General features: G+C 35.4%; 2 protein-coding genes across 3 annotated transcripts; one reads left to right on the forward strand and one right to left on the reverse strand.

Moving 5' to 3' along the window:
- Positions 1-262: 262 nt before the first annotated feature.
- MEIOB (meiosis specific with OB-fold) lies at positions 263-21,162 on the forward strand. Of its 2 annotated transcripts, XM_026687885.2 has the most exons (13): positions 263-331; positions 4,687-4,744; positions 6,347-6,478; positions 8,233-8,305; positions 10,133-10,319; positions 11,531-11,631; positions 13,443-13,495; positions 13,594-13,689; positions 14,551-14,655; positions 15,886-16,039; positions 16,397-16,589; positions 17,364-17,450; positions 19,040-21,162. In XM_026687885.2, exons 1-13 carry the CDS (start codon positions 263-265, stop codon positions 19,145-19,147), a joined length of 1,416 nt encoding a protein of 471 aa, XP_026543670.2. In that variant the 3' UTR covers positions 19,148-21,162. The 2 variants fall into 2 exon arrangements, 1 of the variants encoding a protein (XP_026543670.2); XR_015750850.1 differs by lacking the exons at positions 263-331; positions 4,687-4,744; positions 6,347-6,478; ... (6 more) ...; positions 15,886-16,039; positions 16,397-16,589 and adding an exon at positions 16,611-16,721 and having other exon boundaries at positions 19,040-19,085.
- Positions 19,243-21,048, reverse strand: FAHD1 (FAH domain containing oxaloacetate decarboxylase 1). The gene has a single exon (XM_026687887.2). The coding sequence runs from the start codon at positions 21,046-21,048 to the stop codon at positions 20,377-20,379; it is 672 nt and encodes a 223-aa protein (XP_026543672.2). The 3' UTR covers positions 19,243-20,376.
- Positions 21,163-22,917: the final 1,755 nt, after the last annotated feature.

Consider the following 22,917-nt stretch of genomic DNA (forward strand, 5'->3'; position numbering starts at 1 on the left):
CACTATGTCTTCTTCAACAACCCATCGTTAAAACAATTCATGAAATATACAACTATAAATCCTTTTATTAGAAGCCCGAATTGTGTTTTCTTCCTCAGCCCATGCAGTTCCATATATCTAATCTTAATATCTATCCGTGTCCAGCGTTGTTCCTAAAAACAAGAGTTTTAGGAATACTTAAATACATTAAATAATATAAATAACTGAACCTGTTTTTAAAAGGACATTCTGACTTACCTTTCTCTAATTTCAGGTAAAAAGAATGGCATATTCCATTTCATCACAAAATATCGTAACTATTTCAGATCTACATCCGAGCCTTGTTCATCCTGTAGGTCTAAGTACCAAAACAATATTTTGTTCGCTGATGAAACTGTATATAAGTGTATTCTGTTATAACAATATGTAATTGGTTTATCTTCATGTGCTCATAGCATTGGCAGAATTATTAGACACAAAATATTCCTGTGTCTCATGTACTGAAACTGAAAACTGATATTTCTGGCAAAAGAGAATGGATATTACAATCAACTAGGATGATTGGACTAAGTTAAATTATGCAGTTTTATGGAAGGATGGCTGGGTTTGCTTTCCATGTTTGATCCCCATCCTTGGTTAATAAAAATGCAATTAATACATATTTGAAATAAATTATAAAATGGTTAAACGTGATAGCCTGCTTGTGCCTGAGTTTTCAAAACATCAAAAAAAAAAAAAAATCTATGCCATTTTAGACAGTGAATGTTTTTTATTTTATTTTATTTTATTTTATTTATTTTGTCAAGCAATTATAAGATAACAGATATAAGTATAAACATAGTTATGGATACATGAAATGGATACATATAAGAAAAATAAGAAACAATAGGACAGGGACGGTAGGCACGTTGGTAGGCACTGCCCCTACAGACCTCTTAGAAAAGGGGTGAGGTCAATAGTAGACAGTCTAAGGTTAAAGTTTTTGGGGTTTGGGGAAGAAACCACAGAATGTCAGTTATGACCTTTCTCAAATCAGTCAGTTTAGCCACCTCAGCAAGTTTTGTCAGTTTCACCAACCCTCCATACTGGGTAATGTCAAAACTTTCCATATGTATGCATATAAGAGTCTTGCTGCAATAATCATAGATTGAGATAATTTTCCATGACTGTTTTCTAATTGCATCCACCAGCTTCACATTTGAAGTACATTCTAGATTTCTCTGGCATCATATACCAACAATACATCATTTCATAAAAATTATCTTTAAGATCAAAATATAAATTTCAACTCTATTGACCACATATTTTCCTATTGAGCCATCTGTATATTATAAGCAAAATTCTTAGCACATTTTAACCTGTTGTTCCATTTTAAATTTCAATAAAAGTTCATATATTTTAGTAATCACATGTTCCTAATCAGCATTCAATTGCATTTCAAATTATGTCTTACTTTGCTTTGTACCATAAGTCTTTTAATCCATTTTAAATCTTTCTAATAACTGTAAATGGAAAAACCATTGACAACTATATCCTGCCATTAATTGCTATCTTGACTTAATTTTATACTTTCTACAATGATTCTGGTGTATTAACCATTTGCTTTTGCCTTTTGTTTCTCTTCTGTGAAATGTATTTTTGAGCACAGCCTGAATTTATATCATTCTCAGTGTGGCACTAAACCTAATAAAATGGTTTTTAAAATCCATTTAATAATGCCCAAATATTTTACTTTTTTCTCAATCTTAAAATGTTTTTTCCAACAGTTCTATCTGAATTTACTAGTAAGTCTATTTAATTTTCCCATTAATGTCTCTAATAAATCTTCCAAACGCTACAGCTAGGTCTTTGACAAATGCCCTTACAAGTTTATTTTGTTAATTTTTATTCCCACTATTCTCTCATCTTATCACTCTGTTCTGTTACCTGAATAACTAAAGTGAACAAGAATGGACACAGCAAGCAATTTTTGTCTTCTCCTTTTTTGAATCTCACAAAGGTTTTTTTTGTTAATTCTCCATTAACAATTATTTGGGCTTTTTATGAGGTGAAAATCAATCTTATGTATTTAATAAAAAATCTCCAACATCCATACCTTCCTGAACTCTAAAGAAGAAAATTCAATTCAAATTATCAAAAGTCTTAGTTAATCTAAAAAAAATCAGTGCAATTTGGTTTTCATTATGTTGATCCAAATATTCAATACATCCAATATTCAATATATTTCTAATATTGTCTTGTAATTTTCCTTTAGGTTACAGCTCACGTTGATCTTCATGAATAAAGTCCTATAAAATTATTTTCAATCATTCATCCAAAATCATTGTAAACAACTTATAGTCATGATTCAATAAAGATACTGGGTGATAATTTCTTATTAAAGTCAGGTCGTGGGATTCTTTATGTATGAATCCTATATTTGCTTCTTTCCAAGTGTCAGGAATCTTTCCATTCTGTAAAATAGACATCCATTATTTGTTGTTAAGGTTGCAAAATTTAATCCTCAAAACCTAATAAGTCGGCAGACCATCTGGCGCAGGTGCCTTTCTGGTTTTAGTCTTTTTAATAAGTTTACAAACTTCTCTTATTCTTACAGGTACATTCAAAATTACTGATTCTCTGTAATCTTTGGTAAATTATGTTTATATAAATAATAATTTTTCCAAATAAATTTCTGGACTCTTATATGAAGAATAATACTGTAATGGTGAAACACTTTTTGCATTTGCATTTTGTATTTGCATTATCTCTTATCATGTTTCTTTCTTGTAACATTAGTATCACTTTCTTTTGTTTTTCTTTGTGCCCTATGTCAAGGTAGTGAGCATACCTAATACTCCTTCCTTTTCATATTTTCCCTACAACAACAACCCTGTGAAGTGAGTTGGGCTGAGAGAGAGTTACTGGCCCAAAGTCACCTAGCTGACTTTCATGCCTAAGGTGAAACTAGAATTCATAGTTTCCTGGTTTCTAGCCTGGGTTGTTACCACATTGTAATCACGGAAACATTTCCAAAGTATTAACTCATGGGTCAGCTATATTTGTCCAGAAGAGTTTATTTATTTTACAGCAATGAGAAGAGATTTAGTATTAGAAAAAATACCTATTTTTTGTCATTTGACTTGGTAAACAAATTTTGCTTTCAGTCTGTAAAAAAATTGTTTATTTAATACCAAGCATTGAGACATTCATCTTTTAGGAAGTTAGTAGCAAATAGTTAGATATAGGTATGTGTAAATGTATGTGTTTCCTTAAAAGCAAACAACTAGCTCCAGAAAACTATATTGTAAAACATTACTTCAAAGAAATAATATATAATTGGGTCACTAAGTCACTGTTTCAAATTATGCAAATATTGTATCCAATACTCTAAATAATGTTACTTGAAGATAGAAAAGAAAAACAACAAAGAGTTGCTTGGCAAATGGACAAAAGTTTTTTTCTTTTCCCCTTGATTAGCTGAACAGTGTGGCTACAATCCCAATTGTACACATTTGGGAATCATTCACTCAAAATTAAAGATATATACAAAAGATTTAGGAATAGATCTCATGCTTTTAATTTTGAATTATGGAGTTTTGCTTGGTTAAAAGAGACTAAATAATTTCGTAAAGATAAAATTTAAGAAGTCTTTGAAGTAAATATTGTTGTAAGTCCTAAGGCATTAAATGACATTTTGGATTCCAGGAACCAGTTCTTTTATTATCAGTAGAATTATGCACAGGATATGTTGCCGTCTAATTAAATTACTGTGAGTAGGAAACTAAACATTTTGAAAGTAGATTAATAGAATATGTTTTAAAAAGCAAACTTTTGGATACTTTGAGGAAATTATATTTTATTACACAGATATTCTGAATGAACTCATCCAGATAAATGCAGGAATTGTTTCTTTGCCCCACCTAGTGACTAAAATGATCACAGAAATTTAAGAAACTATTTTTGGTACTTTTTAATTGTGTTTACCAGTGCTAGAAATTAAGACAAATAAAATTATTGATTGTTTAATTATTTGAAACTTTTTATTTCTATGACATACTTGTAACAACTGCATATATTTACTTACATGAATCCTTCTGCAATTGGACAACAAAGTAAAATTGATTAAATAATGAGCTCCGAATGTCATTCATAAATGAAAATAGGAATGTTGTTCCTCTAATTTGGATATTCATCTGTTCACACATGCACTCTTAGAAGCTGCTTTTACTTAGAAAGATATGGCTTTTTTGGTTGATTTATACATGCTTGAATATAATAGGAAGTTGGTCCTTGAAATAATCCATTCTTGAGAGCTCATGGAAGCAAAATAAAATGTGACTTATATTAAACATATGAAGAATTAGGACCACCCACCATTACTTCCTGGAATGTACAAAAAACTACAAGCCTTTATTAACTGGACAGTTTCCCCCCCTTAATTAGTGCCATCATCATTTCTGTTATTCATTCACTGCCATTAAAAGGGGTTCCTTAAATTACTATTTCTTATTATTCATAATACTATTCCTTATTATTTTTCACACATTTTTGTATATTGCAAGAATGACTTCTGTTAACAAATTAATGTTTCTGTTAAGTATGTTAAAATACTTAAAACATGCTTTTAATTAATGAAGGAATATAGAGAATCTGTGAAAAGAAATCCATCCTGTACATCTGTATTCGATGTATATATTCTGCAATCTCTTTTTTTTTTTTTTTCAGAGTATAATTGGTGTAGTGATTGGGAAAACAGATGCCAAAGGCTTTCCGGACAGAAAAAGTAAAGTGGGTTTTAAGTATCTTATTCTCAGTTTCCCAGGTTCTATCTTTCTGTCAGTGTCTTGACTAATTAAAAAAATATATGGTGCAATCTTTTCTGTACAAACTATGTTAAAATGACAATAGCTATTTCACAGCGCAACAAAGATGATAAGGGATCTGGAGGCTAAACTGAAATGTGAAAGGAGTTAGATATGTGTAGCCCAATGAAGAGAAGGATTAGGGATGACATGATAGCTGTCTTCTGGTACATAGGGGTCATCTTATTCACTTGAAGATAAGACAAGAAGCAATGGGTAGAAACCTATCAGAAGGAGATCCAACCTGGAAATAATGAGAAATTTCCTGACAGTGAGAACAATTAATCAATGGAACAGCTTGCCTTATCAGAGTTGTGAGTGCTCCACTGCTGGAAGTTCTCAAGAAAAGATTGGACAATTTGTCTGAGATGGAATAATGTCTCCTGCCTTGGGCAGGGGGTTGGACTAGAAGATCTCCAAGGTCCCTTCCAACCCTATGATTCAACTGGTGATAAGTTAAGGGGAGCAAGTTTCCCCTATATCCATCATTTTTGTTGATGTGTCTCTCAGTACTCTTAAGGATACTTACCTGTTCCTTAGTTCCTTAGCATTGGGCCTTTCCCTATTTTTGAAGCAATGAATATAAGCCAAATATTTATTCAATATAAGATTCAATACTAAAGCTCAGACTGGTTTCTTTTCCTAAAATTTTTGTTCCCGTTCCAGAGAAAGTTTTAAAAATATGGTGACCTCTGGTGGTATGAATGAGATTGTTCTGCAATATTTTCATTGTATATACCAGTAATTTCTCATCCATCAACATTTATAGTACAGGCAGTCATCAACTTATAACAGCTCGCTTAGTGACTGTTCAAAGTTACAGTGGCACTGAAAAAAGTGACTTATGACTATTTTTCACACTTATGACTGTTGCAGCATCCCCATGGTCATGTGATTTACATTCAAACATCTGGTGACTAACTCACATTTATGACAATTGCAGTGCCCCGTGTCATATGATTTCCTTTTGCAACCTTCTGACAAGCAAATTCAGTAGGAAAACCAGATTCACTTAACCTGTGTGTTACTAATTTAACAGCTGCAGTGATTCACTTAACCAGTGTGGCAAGACAAGTCATAAAATGGAGCAAAACTCACTGAACAAATTTCTCACTTGGCAACATAAATTTTGGGCTCAATTGTGGTTATACAAGGACTACCTATAACCTTGTGGTTATATCTATAACTACCTATAACCTTGTGGTTATACGAGGACTGTGTAGCATTTCTTCTTCTTTGCTCCTGCTGCTTGTATCTTAATTTCCCTGCTTTCTGATATACTATGTGTTTATATATAACAGAATGGACTTCTGAAACTGAAGTGCTGACAGTTCACATAAGCAACCAGTGTCTGGTACAGATGTCAGGCCCCAGAATTCAGTCTGATAATTGATTCAAAAACATTATTCATGGCAAGGTTTAAGTTTTGTAATAGCAGACAAAATATCATCATATACAGTATTATGTGTCTCACACCAAATTCAAATTTTAAATGGCTTTTTTAAATATACCCTTCTCTGCAGATATTGGATCAGAACGATATACTTTTTGTTTTACTGTTCGCGATTCCCCATCATGGTTCATAAATGTGAATTCCTGGGGAAGAGAGGACTATATTAAATCACTTTCAGAAAGTTTTAGACTTGGTGATTGTGGTAAGCTGGAATTTATTCTGAACATATTTCAATATGTTTTTCTCTTCCTTAAAGCAATATAATGTGGCTGTGATCTTAGTGTGTTTTACTTCAAGGAATTACAGAACTATTTAATTGGAACCAATTTTTTCAGTTAGACTAATTGAAAGAAGTCATATTCACATATTCTGATTAGTGAAGCTGTCATGAAGACATATAAACTTAGAACATAATTTCTCACATTCCTTAGATCATTATACTATGTTTTTACTCTTCTAAAATGTTTCACAACTTTAGAAGTAATTGGAGTCATCCCCTATGGTGAATGTGGGAATAGTCTAGTAATTCCCATTGACATAATGGGAAATATTTTTGAATAAAATACATGCATGGTATTATATGTTGCACAGCCTTTCTTTCATTTAATTATTTCCACTATAATAAATGAATCTTTAAAACATCCCCAGTGCTTCTCAATAAAATTTTATTATGTGAATCTGGAGATTTGAAATACAATTTAATATTATTTTTTATTATTTCTGGCAATTATTTTATGCATATATTAAGATCACTGCCAGCTCTGCCTAATTTTCTGTAAGGTTGAATAAAAGCTATTCCACACTTAGTTTATCTTAGCTGGTCACAAAAACCTAAGTCAGGCTAGATCTAGTTAATACTTGAATTCTGCAACAGAACCCCCAAGGCTGTAGGTTAGAGTGATTTTATTTTTTTAAGAAAATGACAAACAGCACTGATGGCAAATCACATCCTTGCGGTGGCTAAGAAAACTGCATGGATGTGGTTCCTGCAGTCACCAGGAGTTAAACCTGGTTCCAGAGCATCTTTATGATTTTCTCTCTCTTTCATTTGAACAATTAAACCAGGAGAGATAAACTTAATTCAGAAAAAAAAGAAATGCCATTTTCTCACGTCGGCAGATATTTTGAGGATGGGATTGTTCAAAGATAAGATCTCTCTCCTTACCAAATTTTATTTGTATTGGAATCACTGCAAGGGGAAATTAAAAATTCTTACTCCAACCTGAATAATTTTAGTTGTTCAAAGATCAGCCAGAGATGTCTTCTTCACATCTTCAGTGAACTCTATTAATATGGTTGTCCTAATACTTATCCTAATTTTTCAATACTGTTGATAGCTGATATGAGCCTAAGGAAAGCATGAACAGGGTTGCCCCATATTGAAGGGGTTCCATATTGAGTTAAAAGTAGATAAAAGGTACAGTTTACCCATTCCTGATTTAATTGGTATAATCTGTGCAAAGTTACTATTGGACAGAAATTGGTAAACTAAATCTTCTAAATTTTAAAGTATTTCTAAAAAGCATGTGCAATTAAAAAGCCTATACTTCAATCATGCTGCTTTTCACTTTCTACATTATTTTGTATTCCAAGGTAAAAAGATACTATGCAGCACAAACATAGCATGTATCTGTATATCATTAAAGGTGCAGCATCTTTCCAGGACAGGCCAGTTGCCTTCTGCATACAGGATGTAGTATAATCCTGGGAAAAGATATGTTTGATTTAAGGAGCTGCAGTGTTGCAGGCAGGAGATACGTGTGCCAGATGTTATGATGTGGTGCACACAGCCTGCTTCTTTTATTTTCTTTTACTAACCATTTTTTCTGACTGAAAAGTAGGATATAATTCAAATCACTCACTCTGTAGATTCTACTTATAGGGCAAATGGTTAGGACTGGTTTGTAGGTATATCGGTCCACTTGTAAACTGTTATTTGAATTTTTTAAATCACAGTCATAATTGAAAATCCTCTAGTACAGACAAAAGAGGTAGAAAAAGAGGAAAAGTTCAACCCTACTACAACAAGGTAAATTAAAAAATAGAATTAATATGGTTGGAAAAGTTAGATTCCTGTTATCAGAAGATGCAGGTGATTATTACTGCACAATTATACAGGTAGCCCTCGACTTGCAACAGTTCATTTAGTGACCGTTCAAAGTTACAACTGCACTGGAAAAAGTGACTTATGACCATTTTTCACACTTATGGCCATTGCAGCATCCCCATGGTCACATGATCAAAGTTCAGAGGATTGGCAACTGACTCATACTTTTGACGGTTGCAGTCTCCTGGGGTCATGTGATCCCCTTTTGCAGCTTTCTGACAAGCAAAGCCAATGGGGAAGCCAGATTTGCTTAACCACTGGATGATTAACTTCACAAATGCAGTGCTTTACTTAACAATTGTGACAAGAGAAGTCATAAAGTGGGTCAAACTTAACAAATGTTTCACTTAGCAACATAAATTTTGCTCAATTGTGGTCATAACTCGAGAACTACCTGTATACAAGCTAAGGAAAATATTCTACATGAAAATTGTACATATCAGAACAGGCACAATGTACAGTGTAATTATTTTGGCTTCTGGTTTATTGGAGAAATGTAATTAACATTCAAATCAACGTACAGAGTATTTTTCTGTATTGTGGTAACAAAATGTTGTAGCAGTATTTTTTCTCCAAAGCACTGTGAGTAAAACTTGCCACACATAAGACAAAATCTTGAATAGTGCACCTACCTATATTCATCTTTTATCCCTATCCAAAAATAGTATAGTGTAATTTTATTTTCCATATTCAGAAAATAGACATAAAATATAGCCAAAGCAGAATGAGGTCAACCTATTCTCCAAAGCACTTGAGGGCAGGACATGGAATAATGGGTGGAAGATCATTAAAGAGATATCCAACCTAGAATTAAGGAGAAATTTTCTGACAGTGAGAACAATTAATCAATGGAATGGCTTGCCTTCATAAGTTCTGGGTGCTCCATCACTGGAGATTTTCAAGATGAGATAGGATAGGCCATGGCAATCATTTGTCCAAAATGATGTAGGGTCTCCTACTTGAGCAAGCGGGTTGGACTAAAAGACCTCCAAAGTACCTTTAAATTGTTATTCTTTGTTCTATGTCCTTTACATGTTGTGAATTTATGTGACATTTATGCAGTACTTCAGTGAATTACTTTGAAGAATAAATGTTAAAAAAATATCCTAATTATCATCTATATCTACAATAGGATTGGAAGCATTGTTTTATTTTGTTTTGTTTTGCTTTGTTCCAAGATAATCAGCAGCTGATGTTACCTTCTTCACAGTAAATGGCCTGGTAGGCAATTCAGGAAGCTGAGTATGGTTCTCAACCTGTGGTCTTTGAACCCGGGTGGGTGGGGGCACAAGTGATCACAAGGAGTCCAGAAAGGCTTTGAGAAATGTTGTGATTTAAGTTTTGGTACTCCGTGGCCATGGTCACTACAGTAAAACATTGGGTTTCCATCCAGGGTACAGAACTGCAGCCTAAAGAATCATCAGTTGGTAACTACAATGGATAACTGTACTTCTAAAAGATCCTCATGCATTCATAACAGATATGGGCTGTAAAAATTCTGATGAGATTTTTGTTCCTCATATATGATAGGCTTACTTTGTTACAAAGCTTAACTATGGTACAAAGGACAATCTGCTTCCAGTAAACTTTTTTTTTAGTTTTAAATAAGTCAAAATCAATTTAGATGTCAGAAAAGTAATTGACAATTGCTATTTGCAATGGTTTAATCTGTCACTCATACAGTTTGATGCAACCAGTAGAGTATATATGTATTTAAAAGTTGTACAATGTTATGTGCCCACTTGTCAGCAGTTACAAACTATTGCTCAGTGAGAATCACTCTGTGGTCAGAATCTATGAAGCAGACACCAGACTACTGTCTCTGTTACATCTACCTGTAAAGAACCCTCAAGATTTTTACTCATTGGGGGATATTGTGGCCAATGGACAAAGCCTGGATGGAAAAATAATTAATGTCCTTGCTGCTATTAAATCAGTAAGTCATGCCAACTGTAACAATCAAAGAGAGCTCACATTGTAGCCTGAAAATGTAATGGATTTCTATATACAGGTAGATAAGAATTTACTGGGCCATAGAAGAACTGGGAGGAGAACTTAATGTGTTGCTCAGCAGTCCCTTTGCTTGATTTAGCACTAAAAGGTTAATGAATAACATCAATCAAATATTTTATAAACAATATTCTATAAAATCATCATGGATTTAAGATGCAGCCTCAGTAAGGTACTAAAGGTTATTTAAAATTTCTGCATAGGTTAATTAGTAATCATGAGGTTAAGTATTAATGCCAAATACAGCATTCAAATTAAGTTGCATCTCACCCTTGTACCTTTATCCATCCTTTCCTACATAATCCATGTAAACTCTTCTGCACAAACTGTATTGAAAAATACATAAGCTCCTATTAAATGCTAACATTAGAGATAAGGGGGAGAAATGGTATGAGAAATTTTAAACCATTCCTGTCTTCATTTACTGAGTTTAAACTTTCCTTCAGCTGGACTTTGGTGGATGGAAAAAAAGTAAAGAACCCTTATATATGTGTGCCTATTGAAAGAGAGAGACAACTAGAGTAGGTGGGGCATTAAGTATATGAGAAAATCTTGTTTTACTTAAAATATGCAGTTCTTTCCTTTCAAAGCTTTAACTGGTTGCTAACCATTTGAAGTAGTACTGTAGTTTTAACCATTCAATCATGTCTTGGTGATTTTATAGGCAAGTGCTCTCCATGCTACCTGTCAAACACAGCTTCTATCAGTTGTTGGATGTTCATCTATGATAGTATCAAACCAGCGAGTTAACCATTAATACTTCTTAGTAATAAGAATTACTATTTAGTAATAAGAATTACTAACAAATTCTATAGGAATTCTTATTGTTTTATAAGCGACAAAGTGAAACAAGAACACTTCATTTCCTATAGCAATATTCCACAATTTGATAATATTTCACAATTTGATAAGTTGTTCTCAGAAAATTGTGACTTTCTGAATAGAATAAACTCTACATTTATCCACCCACACACTAGTTACAACCAGTGCTGTTATAGCTTCATTCCTGCTGAAATGGGTTTACTTTTGAATAGTGGTAACATGAATATGAGAACATTTTCTATTTAAAAAAACAGATATAGATGGAATATTATGATCAAGATCAGGTTTTATTTTTATTTTTTTTCCTTTACAAAGGTTGGTGAACCAAAACATTTTGCTACTTCAGACAGGCGTAAAGGCCACAGGTGTGAAGTAAGGCTGTACGATGATAGTGAGTCTTCCTTTACAATGATATGGTAAGGACTGGTTGAAGCCATAACTCAGCTATATATGAATGAATACAAAACTATGAAGTCTGTAGAGATTCTCAGTCATCCAGGTCATGGTTGTCCCAAAGGTGCTTTTTCAGGAGGCAACTGGACTTTCTTGTTTTTCTTTTTGAAGATGTTTGGCTTCTCATCCAAGAAGCTTCTTCAGCTTCCCCACTATCCTGTCAGAGCTGAAGAAGCTCCTTGGATGAGAAGTGAAATGTCTTCAAAAGAAAAACAAAGTCCAGCTGCCTCTTGAAAAAGCAACTTTGGAAAAAACTACGAAGCCACAGTGAGTATAAATGCATACAATAATCACTAACCAAGCCTGCTAATTGTTTGACCTTTGTGAAATAGAGGATTCATTAAGGCATAAGATTCTTAGAGCTTTGAATATAGAAGCACCTTTCATTTGTGTTAATGCACCAGGAAAAGTTCTGCATCCAGAACTCTCTAAAGAGAAAGGGAGGTTTGCTGCTTTTAAATTTGAAAAAAAAAAAAAAAGGGTTTTAATTCTATTGTTTGCATACAAGTAAGGAAACTTACCGAGATGGAAATATGCAAGAAATGTTGGCAAGACAAAGGGGGCTGTAGTCCTGAGAAAAGAGATAACATTTGGAAGTGGCTCAGATAGACCCTTCCCTGATTCATTGGAGAATAAGAAGAGGTGGGGGAGACACAGCACAGACTTGCAAGATTCTGTTATAGGCCATCTCAATAAAAGTACCTCTAGCCTGCAATTAGTCAGTGGAACAGCTTGAGTCCTGAAGTTGTGGGTGCTCCATTGCTAGAGATTTTTTAAGAACGGACTGGATAACCATTTGTCCAGGATGGAATAAGGATTCCTGCCTTGCACAGAACAAATAGACCCCCAAGTTCCCTTCCAGCCCTACTCCTATTTCTCCTGCAGAGTTTATTTTTATTTTTTATTTATTTTATTTTGTCAAGCGATTATTAAATAACATGGTTATGAATACATGAAATGGATACGAATAAGAAATAAAAGAAACAATAGGACCGGGACGGTAGGCATGTTGGTGTGCTTAGGCACGCCCCTTAATTCATAAAGTTGATTACCTACTTTGTTCTATCTACCAGGGCTTACAACAAGATAACTGAGATTAACATTTTAGGAAAATGTGAGCTAAAGATGCAGCCTGGAGAGACAAAGAACATGTGCCTTCTATTCTGTTAGTATGACCAATTACTTCAGTCTTCAAATATATTGAGCTGATAGTTCACTAGCCTTAGGCTTCCTGGGTTGTTTGAGGGATGTGGAGAACTTTAGATTCAATTCCCAAAGGGGGCTTCAGAGCATATGGAGGCATGAACGCATCACCTGCCTATGACTGTTTTCAACAGATCCAGATATGTTCTATATTCATGTCTTCCATATGTTCAGAAGCAGCTTTTTAAAAGCATATCCAAAGTGCTGTACAGCTGTAATATTTTGAACCTCTTAAATCTAACCTGTCTGGCTGTGTCTTCCCATATGAAATCTTCTCTACCTATTGAGTAATAAGGGCATCTTCCCATACCAGATGAGTATGGGAAGATAAAAGAAAGGCTCTTTCTATTTGCTCTGGAATTCATTTAATAGGATAGCTCCTGACTGTGCAATTTTAGGAAATGAGGTAACAGAGAAATATCGGATCAAGTATTTGCTTTTTTATTTACTAGTTTTATTTATAGTATGTATATCCTTTTAATATTTGAATACTTCTCTAATAATATACAATCAAACGTTTTAAATAAATAAGCATTTATTTATATTGACCTAATGCTATTGTTTTCCCCAGCTGGGACAATGAATCTATCCAGTTTGCACAGAGCTGGGTACCCAAAGAAACAGGTATCATTTTTTTCATTTTTCTCAAACATTACCAGATCTTGTTAAAGTATCTAAAGTTTGCCTGGGATAACAAAACACATTGTATTTTCTTTTCTCAGTAATATTTGCATCTGATATAAGAATAAATTTTGACAAATTTAGAAACTGTATGATTGCAACTGTAATCTCAAAGACCATCATTACAATTAATCCTGGTAAGTAATTATTCTTAAGTTCTGTTTAAAGTATCATAAATGCCTTGTTCTAGTCATTTTAATGATCAGAAGGTTGGGAATTTAAAGTCAGTGGTTTGGATCTGAAATAAAACTTTCTATAAGTATAAATAATATATCATAAACAATTGTAGCTATGCATATACTATACAAGGATTTGACCTCCAACTTTTTTTTAAAGAAAACAAATTTAATAGAGATTCCCTGCTCAGTCTTATTTTTTCTTTTCTTTTTTTAAAATAATTTTTATTAAACATACAAAAAAGAAAAGACATTTAAAAACAACAATGAACATGTGTAAAATTAAAATAGAATTCAGACCCAAAATTTTTCTATTGCGAATTAATGTGGGGAATTATAGTCAAGATGTAGTATACTTAATAATTGATGTCACCACAGCTGCAAATATTAGCTTATGCCAAAACTGGAAAAATAACGAAATGCCAGATGAGATGGAAATAATTAGAAAAATTTGGATGTGCACCGATATGGATAAATTAACTCAAGAATTAAAAAATAAGACCGAATCTGATTATTATAAAATCTGGGAGAAGTTTTACCACCGGTTGAAAAAAAGGAAGGAACAACAATATCAAAAATGATTAAAGCTTATGTATATATGTAAATTTGTATTTTTTATATTTATTAATTAACTATGTAAGACAATCACTCTTATTTTTTCTTTATATAGCCATTTATAAATTCGAGGTTATAATGGCTCTGTTCCCCAATCGTCAGTATAACCCCATTTATAAAACTTTCATTTAAAATCCTCATGATATGTTATGGCATTGCACTTATTTACTTGTATTAATATTATATTGAAAAAAATATTTTTTCAAGATACAGCAGAAGCCAATATTTTATTCAACTTTATAAGACAAAGTCCAGAAATGTTAGACTTGGATGATGAAATGATAGATCAGTGGAGATCAGACTCCATAAATTGTGAGTGTTCTTTTAAATAGTCTGCTTTTTACACAATGATTGAGATCTTGGTTATCAGTTCTATCTTTTAAAGAGTAGCCACACCTTATAACTGATTGGAACTTTGCTTAAACAACTATTTTATCTATTTATATTAAAAAATCATACATCATGTTTTGGACAAATTGGAGAAATAATAGTTTTAAAATAAAGAATAATACAGGGATATATTCAGCCCCTGTAGTGTTGGCTAATGAATACAAGGTTAGGCCAGTCTGAGAAATCAGATCATATAAAAATAACAATTCTGGATTATATCCACAAATGAGGAAACGATTGTAAAATCCACTGAAATGGGTGAAAGTTTTCTAAATCACACAACATGCTAACCCAGAATATAATTAGTTTATGGCTTAGTACAGGTAGTCCTCAACATATCATAGTTCATTTAGTGACCATTCAAAGTTACAACGGCACTGAAAAAAGCAACTTATGACCGTGTTTCATAGTTACAACCTTTGCAGCATCCCCATGATGGTGTGATCAAAATTCAGATGCTTGGCAACAGGTTCAATACTTATGATCGTGGCTGTGTCCCAAGGTCATGTTGTGACCTTCTGACAAGCACAATCAATGGGGAAGCCAGATTCACTTAACAACTGAGTTACTAACTTTATCAACTGCAGTGATTCACTTAACAACTGAGGCAAGAAATGTCATAAAATGGGGGAAAACTCACTTTATGAATGTCTCACTTAACAACAAAAATACTGGGCTCAATTGTGGTCATAAGTTGAGGACTACCTGTATCATGTATGCATCTAGCCACTGTGATTTATAAATCATGGTTATTACATCATTTGGTTATTTTAGGAATTTGGGGGTCATTTAGAGAACCAGTTTGGTGTAGTGGTTAAAGTGGTGATTTAGAAACCAGGGGACTGAGTTCTATTCCTGCCGTAGGCATGAAAGCCAGCTGATTTGGGGCCAGTCTCCATCTCTCAGCTCAACCCACCTCATAGGGAGGTTGTTGTGGAGAAGATAGGAGGAGGAAAGTGTATTCTGTATGTTCCCTTCCTTGATTTACTTATAAAGTAATAAAAGGAAGGATGAAAATGTAATAAATAAATAACATCACGCTGCTCTTAAGAGCCAACTGGCTTTACTATTCATATTTGAGTCTTTAGTATAAGTTCTGTTGTTTTCAGATGCGCTTCCCCCTCCCGCTCCCCCTTTTTTTTTAATCTGTAGTGCAGACAATAATTGACGTTTATACAGTGGAACAGTTAAAGATGAAAACTTTGCAAAATGGAGGAAAACCAGAACCATTTTATGGCATTATTTTTGCCTATATTTCTACATTGAATATTGATAATGAAGCAAGTAAAGTAATACGAAACAGATGGTAAGCACCTCGTTAAGGAGAACTGAGTAGCATTGTGGACATTTATTCTCTTTCAAATTAGCCTGGAAAACCATTGAATTTGTACATTGAAACAAACTCTTTTGGCCCTGCAATCTAACCCCCTGCTCAGGGCAGTAAGCCTAATTAAAGCATGCCTGCCAGATGGTTAGCCAGCTTCTGCTTTAATCTATTCAGTGAAGTCTACTATCTCCTTTGATTATGGATTCAACTGTCAAACTGGTTTCCATTCATCAGTGTGCTTAATTTGAAAAAAAAGAGCTGTCACAGAAAAATCCATTTGAAAACCAGTTAACTGTGTATACCTATTAATATGTTTCTTTCTTTTTTCCTTTGTAGTGTTAAATGCCACTATGTTATCAATGAAAAGACAAATACATGTTCTTTTTGTAGCAGCACTAACTCCTTAGATGCTGGCACTGTGCCAATGTTTGCCAGCTTTGATTTACTAGTTGACCTAACTGACCATACAGGAACTCTTCACTTTTGCAGTCTCTCCGATACAATAGCGGAAGAAACTTTAGGTCACACGGTAAGAACATAGGAAATAGTTTTCTACTTCCTGAATTTATTCTTTTAGGTTTGATATGCCAGTAAAAACCTTGGAATCTCTCATCGATGTTTGAGGCCAATTTGTTGGAAATTTGTGGATACCAAAAGGCTTGTAAGTCTGCTGCATTTAATAAAGTGGGCACTATTCAGTTAAAAGCTATTCCAGCTTAAATTTAATAAACTTTTATGATATCAAAAGGCTTCACTGTTAGCTATCACAAGTTAGATATCAAAAGACTTCATTTGAGCCAGTTTAGCTTAGTGGTGAAGGCACCAGGCTAGAAATCCAGAGACTGTGAATTCTGGCCTTAGCCATGAAAGCCAGCTAGGTAATTTCAGGCTGGTCACTTTGTTTCAGCCCAACCTACCTCACAGGGTTGTTTTGGGGAAATAGGAAAGGTGTGTTGGATATGTTCCCAAATTATTTCTAAAAATAATAAAGACAGGATGCAAACGAAGAGTTTTGCTTCACATGTATTATGAGCATTCTATAGCAATCAATTGGATATAAATAATTTATTCCTGAGGTAGCATTTATATTGAAGTGATAATTACAGATGCTTAATAATTTTGATTCATTTTAATGTATTTTCTTTCCAGACAAATTAGGAAAATGGCCTTTACTGCTTTATTTGCCCTGCAGGAAATTTAGCTTTCTGATCACATTCTGGAGATGAACATTTTATTGTTGAATTATGTTTGATAGCAGACCTACTTGTAGTTTTAACAAACTGATCTTTGATCACTCCACTAGGTCCAAGAATTTCAAGCTTTGACAGAGACACAAAAGACAACATTAAAATGGCAACTCCTTCTAGAAAGAAGCAAAATTTATTTTAAGGTAAGTGTAATAAATAATAATAAAGCATGATTAACCAGCGGAACAGCTTGCCTCCAGAAATTGTGGGTACTCCATCACTGGAGGGTTCTAAGAAGAGACTGGACGGCCACTTGTCTGAAACAGTATAGTTTCTCCTGTTTGAACTAGAAGACCTCCAAGGTCCCTTCCAACTCTTCTCTTCTCCTTTTCTCTCCTCTCTTCTGAATTCTATTCTACTCTATTCTGTTGTATTCTATTCTAAATTCTATTCTATTTTCTATTTTCTTTACTATTCTATTCTATTTTCTTTTCTATTCTATTCTTTTCTATTCTATTTTTATTCTATTAAAATATAAAAGAGCCAGTTTGATGTAGTGATTAAGATGCTGATCTAGAAACTAGAAGATTGAATTCTAGGCCTTCTTCAGCTGTGAAAGCCAGCTGGGTTTTGGCCATTCACTCATTCTCTCAGCCCAATCCCACTTCATGCAGGTTATTGTGGGGAAATAGGAGGCAGGAATATTAAGTATGTTTGCTGCTTTGATTTTATATATATCTAATAATAGAATAATAATAAAATAATAATCAAAGTGTGGATTGTGCAGAGGAAACAGTACATCATATACTGAGTTTGTAAAAACTGATTATAAAAAAAATCAGTCACCAAAATGATTCATTAGATCATCTGTAAAAATTATGTTCCAGCAGAGATAGTTCTCGACTTACGACCACAACTGAGTCCAAAATTTTTGTTGCTAAGTCAGACAGTTAACTGAGTTATGCCCCATTTTATGACCTTTCTTTCCATAATTGTTAAGTGAATCGCTACAACTATTAAGTTAATGACATGGTTATTAAGTGAATCTGGTTTCCTCGTTGACTTTGGTTGTCGGAAGGTCGCAAAAGGGGATCATGTGACCTTGGGACACTGCAACCATCATAAATATGAACCAGTTGCCAAGCATCTGAATTTTGATCATGTGACCATGGGGATGCTGCAACAGTCATGTGAAAAATAGTCATAAGTCACTTTTTTCAGTGGTGTTGTATCTTTCAATGGTCACTAAACAAATATTTGTAAGTTGAAGACTCTCAGTATGACATCCTGCAAAGAGCTTTGAGCCAACATCAGCTGTGATTCCACATTGTTGATTATAATTACACAGTAATACAGTCCTAAAGATACCACTATTTCTTACAACTTGACCAGTCTACTAACATCTCAAAATCTATGATCAGTTTCTCCCACTGAATGAAAACTTTGATCTGCAAGAAAAAGACATTTCTACAATATTTTGGAACCCAGTATCCAGAAACTTTAAAAACCAAAGATTTTTCTAAAAAACATGGAAGTACATAATATTTACAAATTACTAAATTCATGTGTGTAACTGCTCAAATATATTTTGTCAAGATTCTCTAGCAGCAAATGCTAGAGAAATACAACAAATGGAACAGAGGGTGCTTCCATGCTTTTCTAATAAATACTATTTATGAGACAGTCTACATAACGTAAAATGTTTAGCCTGTTAACCTAGAACTTGTGAAAAGAGGGGAAAACCTTTAAAAATTGTTTGTAAAAGTGGTGATTTGTACATTTACTCCCATAGGTTATTTTTTCTACCACAGCACGAACTGGGCTAAGAGTGAAACTGCTTTCTTGCAAGCTAGCAGATTCAGTGGAGGCTTGTCAAAACTTACCTGAAAAAGGAAAATAACTACATTATGCATCTTTAGAACAATTGGAAGGAATTCTTATTTTATCATAGCATGGCGAAATGACATCTGTGGTAGGGAATGCAGACTCCGTGCAAAGGCTTGTAAAATATACTTTATTAAGGTGGCAAGATTTTATCTGGCTTTGAAGAGTTTCACTTTCCAATTTAGTTTTCCATTGTAATGTGGAAGGAATATATGTTTTCAATATTCTTCACAAGCATGTTTAATTTCAGATGACCTCAAAAAGGAAGGATATTCAGGATTTTTTGTGGTGAGAGATAGTTCAGTAGCTTAGAGTTTCAGCTGGGAGAAAAGCACCATCTACATGTGTTGCACAAACCACAAATTTATTACGTGTAATGAAGAAGTATCTTATCTTAGCACTTTTCCATTTCCCCGCTTTAAGTGTTCAACAGGGAAAATATATCTATGACCTGTTTCAAAAATGCTAACTATATTTTGTTTCATAGATAACAGGCAAGTAGTATTATGAACTGACTGGCATTTATTCACAGAAGCAAAAAGACAAGTTTTGGGTTCATTTCAAAATGCTGTTAAAATCTCATCATATAAAATATATTTTTTAAACAATATAATTGGCTGCAAAATTCCTTCATTACTTGGTTTTAAGGAAGGTAGATTATAACTATAGGATATTAAGTGTTTTGTGGTCTTAAAAAATATTTAGGCTTTTTATTTATAGCTACAGGCAGGCCTTTTCCAGACAAGCCAGGAATAGAAAATAGACAACCAATATAGCTTCTAAACTTGAGCTTGCCAAAAGGAAACAACCTGGATATCTTATCTGCAAGTCATAGCAAAAGGATTCAAGTGTTAAGGTCTGTTTAGCTGGCAACTGGTATATGTTTGTCAGCATATTGCTATATTCTGGTTTATCTTATATGGAAATAAAGTCACTTTATCTGGTACACAATAGGTTGGGATCTTTGTAGGTGGCACTCTGCACGAGAGAAGGACATATCATTGGAGACTCTCCTGAAAGCCTACTATTGGGGGGTGGGGAAGAAATCTGGCCCTTTGTACGACCCTCTTTTTTCTTCCAGAGAAAAGTCCCAAGGGTGGTTTTTCGTCTTCGAAGTGAAATGTCTTCAAGGAAAAAAACAAGAAAGTCCAGTTGATATTTTTGAAAAAGCACCTTTGGGACAACCCTGACCTGGATGATGGAGAATCTCCCTGGACGTTTCCAGAGAAAAGGATCTTCCACCCATCAGGGCCGGCTTTTCTGCCGCGCTACCTGAAAGCGTATGCTCAGCAGCCCCTCAATCCCGGCTTCTATTTCATCCTCCTCTTGCACAGCCGCAACTCCTTCAGGGGATCCCGTTAAGACGATATCCCCTTCTTCCAAGGTGACAATTCCGCTGATGTAGCTGATGAGGTACGGAATGGTGAAAATCATGCCGGACGTGTTCCCTTCTTGCCGTAACTCCCCGTTCACCTTTAGCCAGATCTTCAACCGATGCGGATCTGGGACTTTCTCCTTGGGCACAAAGTCGCTCACTGGACAGGAGGTATTGAATCCCTTGGCCAGAGTCCAAGGGAGCCCTTTCTTCTTGCACTCCTCCTGAGTATCCCTGGCTGTCATGTCCAGGCAGAGAGCGTAGCCTGCCACGTGACCCATGGCTGCTTCCTGAGGGACGGCCTGGCTTCTCTTCCCAATCACCACGCCCAGTTCCACCTCGTGGTGCAGCTTCTCGCAGTAGTAGGGCTGGATGATGGGGTGGCCTTCCCTGACGTAGGCCGAAGAGGGCTTGAGGAAGAAGAGCGGCTCAGCAGGGAGGGCATTCTTCAACTCCTTGGCATGGGCGGCGTAATTCCTTCCCACACAGAAGATGTTCTTGCCCCACTCCCAGAACCTGCCTATGGGCTTAGAGGAAGCCATGGTGCAGTTCTCGGCTCTTCAAACAGTCCACTCTGGAGGCAGCAGCCGTGGTGGAGCTTCACGTGAAGACCAACAGTTTCTCCACACAGCAGTCTGGATCCTGATTTCCAGTCTGGAGGGGGGAGGAAAATCAATAATTTATAGGGTTTGGGCATTTTTCCCATACAGCTTCATTTTTATTTTTATTCACTTAAAAGTTCTGCACCCAGGTCATATACAGGTAGTCCTCGACTTTCAGCAGTTAGTTTAGTGACCGTTCAAAGTGACACTGACAATTGTGGCTCATGCCCGTTTTTCGAAAGTTACGACCTTTGCAGCATCTCCATGATCACATCAGAATTCAGAGGCTTGGCAACTGGTTCATATTTATGACGGTTACAGCATCCTGGGGTCACGTGATCCCCTTTTGTGACAAGCAAAGTCAACAGGGAAGCCACATTCACTTAACAACCAGGTTACTAACCGATCAACTGCAGTGATTCACTTAGCAACTGTAGCAAGACAGGTTGTAAAATTGGGCAAAACTCACTGAACAAACATCTCATTTAGCAACAGAAATGTTGGGCTCAGTTGTGGTCGTAAGTCGAGGACTACCTGTATTTCTTTGCTAGTTTACACAGTGGACAAATTAGAAAAAAAACTCAAGCTGGCCTACATTAAAAACGAAACCAAAGCAATCCGAATGCCAGAGGTACAAAATGAAATGATGCTCTGACCACGAGAGGCATGCTGTGGGCCCCACAGGGGAAAAGAGTGCATAGTTTTGGATCCAGAAAGTGTGCTGATTCTGTGCCAGCACCTGCTTTTTGGACACCAATCTCCCGCCCCCCCTCCGGATTAAATTTGCCCTGACCCTGATGATTCTTTGGGAACGTGAAGACTTGGATGTCTTCTTGGCCAGGAGGGGTCAAACTCTTAGCTGGAGCCTGTGAGGTTGTTTTAAAGGCCAGCACAGATGGGCCAAACAACACATAGGTGGTCCTAGGGCCGTGATGGCAAACCTATGGCACATGTGCCAGAAGTGGCACGCAGAGCCATTTCTGCCGGCACACAAGCCTAGGGTTTTCGAATCTTTTCAGCTGGGGAACCTGTCTGGAACCCCTGATCAATCAAGGTCTAATAACAGAAAATGTGCTTTATTCAAGGGTTGGGTTTTGGGGGGTGGGTGGGTTGGTTGTTGTTTTGCCCTCCTTAGCCCCTAATGAAACCCTATCTTGCAAAACTCTAGAGCTCCATGGGACACAGTTTAAAAACCCCTCTATACATAACCGGAACAAGTTCATTCCTTGTCTTTTTGAAACTTAAAGTAATTGCTAAGTCATCTAGGAAAGCAGGAATACGGATGAAATCCAGGTTTCTGCTGCTTCATGGTACATCTTATTATTCAGCAACTGCCTTCTCTCATCTGAATTTGCAGAATAACCATCCTAATCGCTGCTTCTGGCAGAAATGAACACTGCTAAAAGGGGGTGGATAACAGTAATGCAATAATACTAATAACATAATTATCCTTTTGCTCTTATTTTTCATTTTCTGAAAAAAAATATTATTTTGAAGCAAGAAAAAAGCCTCCAAACGTTGAGATTGAACTCTGCTCCTGAAGAGAGCCTTCCCGCATTTGGTCACTGATTAACTATTCTTATTGGGTCAGTTTGGACTCAGATTCTATGGAAAGCCGCCCTATTTCAGCATCTATTGAAAACCTCAGCCTGATGTAAAATTGCAGAAGAAAACCCACCCAGATTTTGCAGAGCTTATTACCAAGAAAAGGAGGAAGCGGGGACTGACTCCCTGCCCAGGCAAGGGAACATCTGTGTGGGGCTCGACCCCAGCAAGTCTGGCTCCCGCACTCACCTTCTGCTCAGCCAG

The sequence above is a fragment of the Notechis scutatus genome, chromosome 12 (assembly GCF_049901735.1).
Source record: "Notechis scutatus isolate UNSWTSFEM ecotype Mainland chromosome 12, rNotScu1.2, whole genome shotgun sequence".
Taxonomy (NCBI): domain Eukaryota; kingdom Metazoa; phylum Chordata; class Lepidosauria; order Squamata; family Elapidae; genus Notechis; species Notechis scutatus.